Below are 14,856 nucleotides of genomic sequence, written 5' to 3' on the forward strand. Positions count from 1 at the left end.
CTTTTTTTTTTTTTTATTTATTACTATATGTATAGTTTATAAAACAATAATACTTGACACACCTGAGAGCTTTTCTTCTTTTCTTTGTGGCTCTGTCTTTATCACAGTTCTTCATATGTTCACGTCATGTGGATCGATGACAAAAACATGTTCATAAGCTGTTTAAAACACCAGCATTCATCTGAAACCACAGATTTAAGACTTCAGTTCAAAATACAGAAATATAAGCGACTAAGCATTATGGGTAATAATTGTGGATTTAGGACCTTATTTAACGGTTTGAAAATGGATGGAAATTCAATCAATGACAACATGGCGTTACTTCCTCGGTAATATCTTCTGTGTTGAAAATAAGGAAAACAAGTGGTTCCAGGCACAACAAACCCACCCCTCACATACTGTAGCTTATTTTGGCATCGATCCTCTCTTTCATCTATATTGTATGTAAATCTAAACAAAATTGATGTTTTCATAGACATTTGAAATTGTGTCCATTATAAGTAAATGGGAAAAGAAAAAGAGTAAAAAATTTAAAGAAATTTTTCAAAAACAAGTTATCACTTAGATATTTTGCAGAGTGATGTCTAAATTTATCTCTGTATCTCTGTAACGTTTTAAGTAAATTAAGTGAAAATTTACAAATTTATAGCAATTTGAAATTTCGCCCATTATAAGTACTAAACAGGAAATTATTATGTTTTTTTTTTAATTCACAAAAAAATTGAACTTTGACCTGTTTTTCCCAAAATGTAACCACATTTATTCTGGGTCACTGGCAATCTATAAACCCAATTTGGTGTGAATTCAACCAAAAGTTTTGCTGCTAAAGAATTAGTAAACAAAAACAGACAAACCAAACCAAAAACAAACCCCTTGCCTCCCCTTTGGGAGTGGGGTACCAAACAAATACAATATTTGACCATATAAACAGTGACTGTGGATCGGCCCAGTAATGACCTACTGGCAGCCAGTGAAACTCAAATGAACAAGTGGTTCCAGGCACAACAAACCCACCCCTCACATGTTGTAGCTTATTTTGGCATCGAGCCACTCTTTCATCCATATTCAATATTTGTTGAATATAAAAATTATATTTGTATAAATTGAAACAAAACTGATGCTTTTATAGACATTTGAAATTTTGCCTATTATAAGTAAATGGGAAAAAAAAAACATTTAAAAATTTAACAAAAATTTCCAAAACAAGTTATCACTTAGATATTTTGCAGACTGATGTCTAAAATTCATCTCTGTTTCTCTGCAATGTTTTAAGTAAATTGTTTGAAAATTTACAAATTCATAGTGGTTTGAAATTTTGCCCATTATAAGTAAATGGGATTTTTTTTTTTTAATTAATAAAAATGTTTTAACTTTGACCTACTTTTCCCAAAATATAATGACATCTATTCTGGGTCACTGGCAATCTGTAAACCCAGTTTGGTGTGAATTCAACCAATGGTTTTGCTGCTAAAGAGTTAACAAGCAAACAAACAAACTAACCAAAACCAAACCCCTTGCCTCCCCTTTGGGAGTGGGGCAACAAACAAATACAATATTTGACCATATAAACAGTGACTGTGGATCGGCCCAGTAATGACCTACTGGCAGCCAGTGAAACTCAAATGAACAAGTGGTTCCAGGCACAACAAACCCACCCCTCACATGTTGTAGCTTATTTTGGCATCGAGCCACTCTTTCATCCATATTCAATATTTGTTGAATATAAAAACTATATTTTTGCCAAATTTGACAAATAAATAAATTGAAACAAAATTGATGTTTTTATAGACATTTGAAATTTCACCCACTATAAGTAAATGGGAAAAGAATTGGAGTTAAAAATTCAAAGAAATTTTTCAAAAACAAGTTATCACTTAGTTATTTTGCAGAGTAATGTCTAAAATTCATCTCTATATCTCTGCAACGTTTTAAGTAAACTGAGTGAAAATGTACAAATTTATAGCAATTTGAATTTTGCCCATTATAAGTAAATGGGAAATTATTATTATTATAATTTTTTAATTCACAAATAAATTTAACTTTGACCTACTTTTCCCAAAATGTAATGGCATTTATTCTGGGTCACTGGTAATCTGTAAACCCAATCTGGTATGAATTCAACCAATAGTTTTGCTGCTAAAGAGTTAGTAAACAAACAAACAAAAAAAAAAAACAGACAAACCAAACCAAAACCAAACCCCTTGCCTCCCCTTTGGGGGGGTGGGGTAACAAACAAATAAAATAACTGACCAGCCAGTGAAACTAAAATGAACAAGTGGTTCCAGGCACAACAAACCCACCCCTCACATGTTGTAGCTTATTTTGGCATCGATCCACTCTTTCATCCATATTCAATATTTGTTGAATATATATGTATATATATATATATATATATATATATATATATATATATATATATATACATATATATATATGCCAAGTTTGACCTAAATTGAAACTAAATTGATGTTTTTAGAGACATTTGAAATTTTGCCCACTATAAGTAAATGGGAAAAGAATAAGATTTAAAAATGTCACACAAAATTTCAAAAACAAGTTATCACTTAGATATTTTGCAGAGTGATGTCTAAAATTTATTTCTGTATCTCTGTAACATTTTAAATAAACTGAGTGAAAATTTACACATTTATAGTGGTTTGAAATTTTGCCCATTATAAATAAATGGGATTTTTTTTTTAATTCATAAAAAATTTTCACTTAGACCATTTTTTCCCAAAATGTAATGGCATCTATTCTGGGTCACTGGTAATCTATAAACCCAATTTGGTATGAATTCAACCAAAAGTTTTGCTGCTAAAGTGTTAACAAACAAACAAACAAACAAACAAACAAACAAACAATACCTGTTGCCTCCCCTTGGGTGGGGTGGGGTAATTATCCAGCTCATTTTGAGATACTTTTATATTTATTTTTAATGTGAAAAGTAACTAAAGCTGTGATAAAAACTTAGTGGAGTTAAAGGTAGAATCTGTAGTGTAAATAAAAGGATAAAGCTACATAAAATGGAAATAAAGGCGAGTTGGTTGAAGCTTTAGCTGAAGTCTAAATCCATGACAATATTCATTTTCATCTCTTCACCGAATTTGCCAGAAACAGTAAATATAAATGTTGAGATTTTACCCCTTTTGTCAGGAAATTCATAACCAAAAGCTATATTTCATGTGTTTTTGGACAGAAACAGAAAAAAAAGGCTTGTATTGAAAATCTTTTCTTTTTTTTTTTAATTAAGAGAAGACAAAAATAACAGTAAAAAATAGACAATCTTTCTATACATGAACATGGTAGGAAAGGTGAAAGAGAAAAAAATAACATACAGGTAAAGAATAGCATGAAAGGTCCTAGATACAGTTACTGTAAGTCCAGTTAGTTAAGAGTTACCAACACACATCCGACTCCATGCATCAAGGCACGTGTGATGTGTATTTTGGTCTTTGACTTTTCTATTTACAGTGTCTTTCTATTTAACAGAAGGTACAAACAACATCAGTAATACTAAAGGGAATTAAGAGTTGAGGCGATACTGGCCCCCGACAAACTGGACGACAAAAACAACAACCACGGACACAACACAGGAGAGGTCAAACACGCAAAGGCTAACACTGGGAAACGCAAAAGCACGGGACAGATGAGTGTGTGGACTGGGTGGATACAGGCCCAAACAGGACAGGATGGACGGGAACCTACTGGGCATGCTCTGTAACAGCATCGCATTAGCCTCATATACAAATGGACAAAATAATTGGGACATGTTGAATTCAGGTGTTTCTTTTCTAACAGGGGTCTGGGAAATAAAACAGTAACGACTAATGTTATAATATAGTTTTATACTGCGATAAATAACATTGTATTGGTTAGTTTGGTTTAAATTGATATCTTTGTTTCCAAAATGCGTCAGAGATGGTTTTTACTTCATTTCTCTCAACATTGATTTTTTTTTTTTTTTCAAATCCATGACTATAATTTTAAATGTTCTACCTCTAACTTTCTAAAATATCTTCGTATTCTGACTGTAGTTAATAATTTTCTACCACAAATAATCATCTACTTTCATCACATCTCACTGAGGAAGAAAAATCTACCACTAAACTTTAAGGAAATATTGACGTTTATAAACTATATGGACAAAAATATTGGGACACATCAGATTCACGTTCATGCAGATTTGAGATATAAACATCAATATGATATTTTATACAATATAAAACTATATTATAACATATGTCATTATTATTTTGCATCCCAAACCCCTGTTAGAAAAGAAACGACTTCATTCAACGACTTTTGTCCATTCGTGTACGACTTCTGTAATTATGCTACGAGGCTAACGATACTGTGGACAGGACATGTTTCACGTCTTCTGCACTGATACTTAGTTTGTTTAATTTCCTGTTGAGCAGATGTTGCTCCTGATGTTAAACTACAACCTTCAGCTCCGTCAAATGTACACAACGATAAACAAAGACCTGGTTTCATTTGTGTTTGTTTCAGCGGGTTAGTGAGGTTGTGTCAGGTGGAGAATTCAGATTTTTTTTTTTTAATTTTGCAGGTGGACACGTACACTCCAGTCAGTTTTATTGAGTATTGTTAGTGTTTAAATGCCGTTTCCACGTCTCTGTGTTAGATAACGAGGATGAGAATAATGCCAGAATGCAAACTTTTCTTTTTGTATGATGAAATTAACATTATTGTGATTATTACACTGAGTTTAAACAAAAAAATGTGTCAATTCTTTAGCAGTTTCATATCATTTTACTCTACTTTGATTTTGAACTGACAGAAGAATGTCTACGCTGCAAAAATGAGAATTATCGGAATATAAATTTGATCCTAGGTTTAGATTTATGTTACATTTAAAACTCGCTAAAACATTTGCAAAATGTTTCAGTATTCTGTCATTTTACTTCATTCTACTGGATACGTTGTTATTGAATGAACATTTTATCATTATACTTGAATATAACTGAATTATTTTGCCTCTTCTACCTCTAGATTTTTGAAATGTTCTATTTGGTGAGTGTTTGTCCAAACACAAATACCCAACTTCACTTTCAGTCACGTACAAAAATGGTCTTTAAACTGGAAAAAATTCAATATATAGTCACGGAAAAAGTATTAGACCACCCCTTGTTTTCTTCAGTTTCTTGTTCATTTTAATGCCTGGTACAACTAAAGGTATATTTGTTTGGACAAATATAACGATAACAACAAAAGCAGCTCATGAGAGTTTAATTTCCCAGCTGATATCTATTCATTTTCCATGTTTTCTTGATAATAACCAAAATCTCTTGAGTTCTTCCATCAATATCTATGGCATCGTACTGACAAAAACAGTGCTTTTAGGCATTCCATGTTTTCTTTTCTGTCTGTTTTAGTCACATGATACACACAGGAGTTAGCACTTCAATGCATAACCGCTGATTCTGATGACTTTTGATGGTCTATAATTTTTTCCGCAACTGTAGATATGGGTAAAGACAATCAAAGTTACCATTAAAATCGTACATGGCTGAAAATGATGGAAAAGCCCACGTCAACTCTCACTATTGTGCTCTTTAGAGACTGGAGCCGATAAAACTGTTGTTCTATTGTATTTGTGTTGAGTTTTGTGGAGCTCTGATATAAAAACAGTGACTGAAGATGTTCGTGTACATGCGCAGTATCATCTACTGTATTTTTCCAAGTCCATTTGTAAAATGAAAAGAAGATGGAACGAAGCAGAGTCTTGCAAACAAATACACTCATTTCAGACAAAATGCAATGTTAGTTTTCCTTTATCAGACTGAAACTAGGCCTGGAGTCAAAGATACACTAAAAAGGAAACAAAACAAAACAAAACAGAACATGCCACTCTGATTGGATGGATTTCTACAGCGTATCTGTGGACATCAGTGGATTCATCATTAAGACATTCAGTATAAAAAAAAAAAAAAAAAGTCTGCATAAATGATGTTCCACAGGCTGACGTGTCGCTGAGGAGGATTATAAGAGCTGGATCCGTACTGGTCCCTCATAGTCTGTTTTGTTTTTTGTTTTTTTTTGCCAAGTGCAGGCGGTTTAAAGGCAGTTGTCTTTGGGTGACGTCCATTAAGTGCATTAAAGTTATTGCAAATACAGAACAATACGATGGTCCTCAGTGGTGCCGTGGAATGAACAGTCATTAAGTCTCAGATATCAACAAGAATATACAGTATTCAATACTAGTGGTAAATCAATAGTTCGTCATTGGTTTGTACAAGTGTGTGTGTGTGTGTGTGTGTGTGTGCTTCTAAGACACTGAGCAGCAGTGAAAAGTTTCCTGCTTGAAAACTACCTTGCCTACTTTTAAGATTAACTTCATAGGAAATACATGTGTACAGTATTTCGGTCGATACGTGTCTTTGAAAGTAAAGACTTCATAAGACGTTTTGTTGAACGGGAGAAAATAAGCGCATGCATCATTTCATCCAAATCTTCCAAAAAAAAAAAAAAAAAATTTAAATAACCTAAGAAAGAGGAGTTGTTGTTTTTTTTTTTCCCAGAGCTTTGGAATTGCTGATGGTTCACATTATGGAATGAACAGTGCAATAAAAGACGTTCGTCCTCTTCTTTGTTTCTACAAAACCATACTTGTGTGTTTTGTGTCTTCATTTTGTGTCTTTCCCTTGAGCTCGTTGTCGTCACGTGTTTAGTGGTTACGGCGGATGTGATGACATGGTTGAAACAGACCGTCCGTCTGCTCGGGCCACTTCTTGTTGTGGGCGTTCTTCGTCAGGTGTGTGTACGTATGTGTTCACCTGACGTCGATCCTCGTCGTTGCAAGAAAAGTGGCACAAGTGAAAGGAATTTAGAACCGTCCTCCTCCTGAAACCTGATGTTGGTCCTTACGTTTTAAGGCAAAGTTAAGGCGATGAGAAAAAACCTGCTGGTGCTTCGAGCGGAGTCCGAGCTGAGAGTGTGCGTCTGGACTCGGTTCCTGTAAAGCCAATGTTCGTTTACACACAGTCCACTGTCAGTCAGGACACTAACGTCTGTCCAGAGTGTCTACTATTGCTCTTTGGTGAGGTTTCCGGAGGTTTCCCAGCAGCAGTAGTGCGGCCGGCTTCAGCGTTGAGGTGCTCATATGGCAGGTATACACAAGTTCAGCATGGACTGTTGGTGTATGTGCATGTGTTAAATAAGGCAGGTGGGCGGGGCTCAGTGGCATTAGAGAAGGAGTCCCCTTCATCGTAGGAGATCCGAGGCTACAGGCGGGGCCGACGTCCTGACGGTGACGGAGCGGCGTCTCCTACATGGACTCGCTCTCGTGCTCCATCGGTTCGTCAGGGAGGCTGGAGGAGGGACAGAAGCGTTAGAGCATAGGTGACAAACATGCGGCCTGGGGGCCAAAACCGGCCCGCCAAAGGTTCCATTCCGGCCCGCAGGATGAAAGTGCAAAAATTAGGTTGTCCAAATCATTTTGGTTCAGGCTCCACATACAGACCAATGTGATCTACAGTAAAAATAACAACACAATTAACCCATAAATAATGACAATGACAAATTTTCTTGAGGAAAAACTATGTGAAAAATTTAAGCGAAATAAATAACATTACACTGTGAAAATATTTACATTTACATTTTCTTTCACAATAAAATGCAAATAAATACATAAATAAAAACAAAGATGAACAACCCGAAATGTGCAGTTTGAACAATATTCTGCCTGTTACTAAATGTTTTGTCCATTTATGGATCCATTGTGATCTGGAGTTGTATTAATAATAACAGATGGAATATTGTAGAAATTGTTAAAATTTTAGTTCCAAACTCCAAAATTTTAATAATATTCTGCCTTTTACCAAATGTTTATGTAACATTGTGTGGAAATGTACATGTATAAATACTAAGTCGAGGCATAATATTGTTAAAATTGCACAAATTTTTCAAATGAAATTTCTGTTTTTTCAGGTTTTTCCCATCTTTTTTGTAAAATGTAAATATTTTCATAATTTAATTCGGGTTTTTTTGTACTAAAACAAAAAGAAAAACTTGGATTTCTCATTATTTATAGGTTATTAAGTCATTATTTTACTGGTCTGGCCCGCTTGAGATCGAATTGGGCTAAATATGGCCCCTGAACCAAAATGAGTTTGACACCCCTGCGTTAGAGAGAAGCTGATTGGATGTGAACTTGCATCGTGTGTGTGTGGTTTAGAGAACAGGTGGCAGTGTGTTTGCGTCGTACCTCTTGTTGGACAGAACTCCTACTGAGAGCGAAGCCAAGGCGTTTACAGCATCTGCTTCCTCACAGTCTCTCCTCTGAGCAGCCATGTAGGACAAAGCCACCGATCCACTGTAGGCCTTCACACTCTGCCAGTACTGACCTGTAACACACACACACACACGTTAGCAGAGCAGTCATGTGACCTCTGATACCACTGTCATTTCACATCAACACATCACAAGGCAAAAGATGAACATGACAGTGAACAGACAGGATAAATAAACTGAAAAAAAAGAAACAAGTGGTTCCAGGCAGAACAAACCCCGCCCCTTGCACGTATTGTAGCTTATTTTGGCATCGGTCCAGCTGATGTCATCATGTCTATGCGTGTGTTGATGTCAACATATTAATTGCCTCTACATATTTGCCAAGTCTGAAGTAAACTGAAGCAAAATTGATGTTTTTATAGACATCTGAAATTTCACCAATTATAAGTAAATGGGAGAAGAAAAAAGATTTTAAAAATTCATAAAAATTTGAACTTTGACCTCTTTTTCCCAAAATGTAACCACATCTATTCTGGGTCACTGGCAATCTATAAACCCAATTTGGTGTGAATTCAACCAATAGTTTTGCTGCTAGAGTGTAAACAAACAAACAAACAAAAACAAACCGAAAAACAAATACCCCTTACCTAATATTAATACTGTATCAAAAGCTGCTTTTTTTTTTTTTTTTTTTTAAAACAAAAAAGGACCCTTACACACATGTAGCACACGACAAAAAATTGTCAGTATTCTCACTTAAATCCACAGCTGGTATTTTGTTGACTTCACATTGATTAAATAGACAATATTTCACTTTTTGTTTTCTTTTTTCTTGGGGGGGGTTATAACCCCTTCAGCTCATATTTAAAAGTTTAAAATTATGAAAATGAATGACTATTTGATAGCTATGATCAGGATTTAAGGTAGTTAAAAAGTTTACTAGAGCTAAAGTGGAAAATATTAATGTACAGATTTTCATTGCACCTTTTTGATGTCAGTTCATGATTTGTGACATTTCTTTGGCCAACATGGTCATATTCCCATCTCCTAAAAGCAGCAAGTAACAATAACCTTAAATGTGCTGCTATTTCACTCAAATGAAATTACGTAACATGAATGTTACTAAACATGATATGACTGAAACTGTAACCTGATTGAGTTATATTTCAGTCAGACACTGCATCTGTTTAGGGCTTTTATTGTGAAAGGAACAAATGTAGTGGTGAATCTGCAATCAGCTGCAACTGACACTGAACATCGTCTGCTGTTGTATGAGTAGCAGTTTTGAACAGATCTGTGTGTTGTGTGTGCTATTCTGGAAACACTCCCATCTGATGTAGCTTGAGGAATGGAACAGCACTAGGAGACAACGCCACACAAGTCCACGGAAAACTGACGCCTGTTTCCATGAGCGGTGAAAGATGGCAAAGTGATGGCATCCATGCTTCAACTGTTAGAAGCCACTGTCTCTGATGTTTTAACGCCATCATCAATAGTCTGGAGAACGTCTGTTCAGCGTCATCTGGACATTGAACTACAGCCAGTGTAACGATTAAATGATCCAGAGACGGTCCTCCTTCATATGTTGTACCACCAGGTACATGGTTCAAGTGTGAGATGGTGTTTTGTGTCAGGAACTCAATGTTTGAAGTGTTGGTGGCGCTTACTTTGGATCTGTATGACGGTCTGCAGGGAGCGCACACTGTTAGCGTTGGGCTTCTCTAGTAAGACTTCCTCTGGCAGTGGCTCCTACAAACACACAAACAGCTCACAGTCAGTCTGTCAACAGTGTTCATGTTGGAGTCATTCACAAACAATCCTTCTAGAAAAACAAGTCAAATAATGGCAGGGTTCCTGCGGGTTTCTACAAGTTAAATTTAAGACTTTTTAAGACCACTTCAAACAGAATTTAATGTCCATTTCACAGCCTATTTGATGACCACACTGGCAAAAATTCATGACTCCTTGAATTTGGGAGAATGTATTTATTTACATCAGCAGAGACTGCATATTACATACATACTGTACACAAAACTGAATGCTCTGTGATCATTTCTTACCAGCAGCTGCAAAGTTAGCGATAACTGGTTCCTAATTTCAATATAAATTGTCAAGTTGGAACGGGTGGAACTGAGTCGACTAATGTTACTTTCTTTGCACCTTGGACACATAAACATATTTAAACACAATGCATCCAACAAGTTTATGGCAACATAAATTAAGACATTTTAAAGACTTTTTAAACATATTAAATGCAAATTTGTAAAGTCAAGACTTTTAAGACATTTTAAAGGGGTCACATTTTGCTAAAACCACTTTTATTAGTCTTTGGTATTTGGACCCTAGTAGTTCACAAAGTTTGAATGCGAACCCCCCAGGTGCTGCAAAGCTATTTTTATGTTCATTCCAGCAAAAATCGAGTGGATTTCTCAACCCGTTTTAATTCCTACTTAATTTGTTATGTCTATAACTAGTTATGTCATGACACTTTACATGTAAGGTCAAGATTTCTGACAAACAGTTCTCCGAGTACGACACAACTCTTTACCAGCAGCAGCAGTTGTAGTCCATACATAAAATATGTCCAAACTTCGAGCCGATTACCTAAAATGTTCAGTTGTTGGTGGTATTAACAAACACCAGTGGCTGAACGGGGCAGAAAGCACGGTCAACAACCTGGAGGGGGTGGGGCATGAAGTGGCTCATGTGCATTTAAAGGGCCAGCGCTCAAAATGACCTTTCTGGTGTCATTACTCAGAAACAGGGTTGAAGATGGACCTGTGGAGTTCAATTAGCACTTACAGTTTATGTAGACCACAGGGAAATGTTTTAAAATGCAAAATTCCATTAAAAAAAAAAAGCAAAATATCACTCCTTTAAGATCCTGCAGGAACCCTGAATGGATGGATGTCAATGTAAAACACAGTTTTTTTAACAGTAAGTACAAACTTTAAGAGCATAGGCTAATTTAGGTTTAGGCTAAAGATTGTTAAAATATGTAGAGAAACATAAAAAAAAAGGGCATATGAGCACACTAGAGTTAATTTAACTTAAACCTAATTGCACTTTGTAAATGTCTGGATATTTCCCAGACTTCTCTGTGTGTTGGGAAATTTCCCCGCCTGTCGGATCTTTCAAAACCCCTGGATATTCCCCACATTCCACAAAACCCTGGACGACGTTCAGCACTGAAATAAATGTTCCCTCTTCGCCGTCGTTTATCCTGAAGCACACAAACACAAAAAGTCCATATCCCAGCATGCCTCACCTGTATGCCCAGGAGTGCACTGACGCAGGCCTCGGAGGCGTCACAGATGGCTGTGAGGTCGTGACCTCCTTCGAGGGCCAGGACCACCCGACCCCCTGCCAGAGACATGAGCTGGCGGGTGAGGAAGCTGAAACCTAGGAGGACAGATGCACACGTCAGAGTCCGGTCCAAACCTGTACTCAGGGGCAGGTACGCTGCAATCATGAGCCCACTTACTGTAAGACCCACCTAAATGACATTTGCTATAATTTCCGATATTCTTTGAAAACAAATGTATATTTTTACCTTGTGGATTCTCCCACAGGGACCTACCAACTACTAATTATCCTAATTATGGTTACATCAGTGATGCAGCGACCTACTGTAAGACAACTCCTGCCTTTTCCTCTGGTGCTTGACAAGAGCTGTAATAATCTATTAATATCACAGCGGAACCACATGGACGTAAAATAAAGGTCTTATCCCCAAAAACAGACCTTGAGTGAGAGACTAGAGAAGGCAGTGTGTGGTAAAGAGCGCTGCTTACATTTGGCGGAGACCTTGTACCCTCCCAGAGGAGCCGGGTTTCCCTCTGCAGCATCAAACCCAGCTGAGACCAGAACCACGTCCGGGGAGAACTCCTGAGCGATGGGCATCACCACCGTCCTGGACACAAACACAGACACACACACACTCAGGACACAGTGGCTTTAGGTACAGTTCCTACCGGCCGCCAAGAGAGGCCGTTTGATGCTAGATCTTTGGAGGTGCACTTTAATTTTGCTTTTCAAAGTGCTTGCTCTTTATCCAAATAAAAATTCCAGACTTGTACAAAACTGCTATTTTTTTCCCAAAGCCCTTGCCTTCAAGTCCTTTTATACTTGCGTGTCTACTTAACTGTACAACCTGCTGTAATTACACATCACTGTCATGAGCGTGCAGACATGTCCTTTGCATTCACATGACGCTACTCACATTAATCTGATCCAGGTTATTTTTTCTGCTACTGTTCATTTACTATAAGACCAGGACCAAGTCATGGTAGGTTACAGCTTGCATCATCCACTGTAGTTCTTACACAGCCAATTTCATCAATGGTACAACTTCCCGACCTAGCCTACATTACACAGGATAGTTGTTTTAAGATAAAAAAACAACTTTTAAATCAATTTGACCTGGACATCTCCTCATACAGTGCATGGTGTAATGTTTATTTCCTGGATTCAGACACATAACAAATGACAACCTCCTGAAGTTGAACACGTAGGCTCCAGCTTTTATTGGATATCATTCCAGTACAGACCAGTTAGTGAAATCATATGAAGTTTTTTCATCTGCTTTCCTCATGTATATCTTATCTTACAAGAATATGTGCCTTTGCGCATACTCTAAAAGTTGACTGTGAGAGGAACTTTTTTCCATACTTTCACACAAAATTCCAGACTTTTCAAGGTCTGGAAAACAGCATTTCAAAATTCCATACTTTTTAAGACCTGCACATGCATGCTGCTTTTGTATTGCTATGTTGGCCTGAAGGAAGCTTGAACCTCTATCTTGTGCTTTTTTTTTTTTTTTAAATACGACAAAATATTGAACTGAACAGATACGAGTCACACATGCATCAGAGTGTCGTTTCCTTTCAGACACGGCAGAAAGTAAAGCATGCTTCATCAGTCAGTCGACCACTTATCACAATTCTCCATGGAACTGGATGTCCACTACAATCTAAAAATAAAAGACAACTTTATTTTGACGTTGACGACATATCGGTACTTTTCCCATAGAGCCTTCAAAGCGACTGATGTACATAACCTCATGTCCTTCTCTAATCACTCTACAAAGGTTCATTCTTTCCAAATGGAGTATTTCAACTCCTCTGGCCACCATCCATGTATTATTTAATATCATAATATAGATTCCAGAAAAAAAAATACAACAACGCTATTTTTTTCCGATGTGGTGCAGCCGTCTGTCTGGGTAATAACATTTAGTGGAAAAACACGTCATCTTCAATTGACTTTTACGACTTGACTAATGTGAGCGGAGCTTTGCTAATGGAGAAATGCTAATAATGAAATCTGTACCTGATGAATCGCAACAGATGTGCGCTTCAACACACTGTCAAAAAACACAACCATCTGATAGTTTCTGGAGCGAAGCTGCACAGAAGCCTAGACTGCATCTTCTCTAAAGCTCAGTGACGGATGGGACGTCACTCATCTCATCAGTAAGATCCTAATATTAAATGAAAAGTTGTTTTGTCATCAAACTCTGCATTGTCAGAGTGAATATTCCCCAGGAGAAGACAAATATTTATGATCAAATCTAAAAAGAACTCATTACTTTGACAAGTGGAAGCAAAGTGAGGATGATCCCAGACTCAGCAGCTTAGACGGAGCTGACGGGGGACTATTGAGCAACCTGTCGACTGGTGAGTAATTCAAGTCCACTTGACAAAGTCATACTGTTTTGTCAGCTTTTGTAGCTGCTCTGAGTTGTTTGTATCCTTGAAATAAAGGAAGATTTCCTTAATGCTATTGTTGTAGAGCAGAGAGCGGTGGTATCCCGAGGCGGGGAGAGGCTTGACTCTGCAGCTCGGTTGTTGTCGGTGGAGTTCAAAGCCGGAGTGTGTGGGTCTGTTTCCCATTAGAGGCTTGTCACTCTCCTCACGTCATTGACAACACAGAGAAAAAGAGGAAAAACAGTCCATCTGGGATCCATTTACCTTCATTATTCTGCCTGGGGACTTTGGAGACCTCCCTCCCCTTTATGTGCACACACATGCATGTATCTGAACGTGTAACGCCGTCAGGACTGCGTGCAGATGGACAATATGACCTCATAGACGACACAAATAGATAAACGCACAAACACATTCCTGCGTGAGCGTATACGCTGCCAACACACAACACAAAGACAAACGCTTGAATTAATTTTCACAAGTAAATCACGTGCAGCAGAAATTATTCGACTGTGTCATCCTGACTGAATTTATATTTGATCATTTTAATCCATTAAGATTTGGTGAAGTTAAGATGCAGGGTATGAACATGATTATGACTCCTCGCTCAAACCCACACATGCACACGTCCAACCGCAAAAACCAACCCCACCTCCCCTGTAGACCCATTAAAGCCGCCACACTCCCCCCACAGAGGGCCACTACAGACAAACTAATGGAAAGATGATGGGGAGGAGGGAGGGCGGAGGAGAGGAGGGGACGCTTATTAAAGATCAATCAAAGGAGGAGCGGAAAAAGGGAGAGCATGGATGAGGGCCGGGATGGGGGGGTGGAAAAGAGGGGTAGTGGTGGTGGTGGTGGGGGTGAGTGAAGGATAAGGTGAAAAAACAACAAAGCT

The 14,856-nt window shown here is 37.5% G+C and overlaps 1 protein-coding gene across 3 annotated transcripts in view; it reads right to left on the minus strand.

Annotated features, from left to right (window-relative positions):
• Positions 1 to 5,772: 5,772 nt before the first annotated feature.
• hdac7a (histone deacetylase 7a) overlaps positions 5,773 to 14,856 on the minus strand; it is a 95,723-nt gene continuing 86,639 nt past the window's right edge. For all 3 annotated transcript variants that reach the window (XM_030139771.1, XM_030139772.1, XM_030139773.1), the window contains 5 exons: positions 12,045 to 12,163; positions 11,519 to 11,652; positions 9,918 to 9,999; positions 8,225 to 8,363; positions 5,773 to 7,328 (listed from right to left, as the gene is read on the minus strand). In XM_030139771.1, the coding sequence (XP_029995631.1) occupies positions 7,286 to 7,328; positions 8,225 to 8,363; positions 9,918 to 9,999; positions 11,519 to 11,652; positions 12,045 to 12,163 (517 nt within the window). In that variant the 3' untranslated portion in view covers positions 5,773 to 7,285. The remainder of the gene's footprint in view (positions 7,329 to 8,224; positions 8,364 to 9,917; positions 10,000 to 11,518; positions 11,653 to 12,044; positions 12,164 to 14,856) is intronic.

Source organism: Sphaeramia orbicularis, chromosome 7 (genome assembly GCF_902148855.1).
Source record: "Sphaeramia orbicularis chromosome 7, fSphaOr1.1, whole genome shotgun sequence".
Classification (NCBI taxonomy): domain Eukaryota; kingdom Metazoa; phylum Chordata; class Actinopteri; order Kurtiformes; family Apogonidae; genus Sphaeramia; species Sphaeramia orbicularis.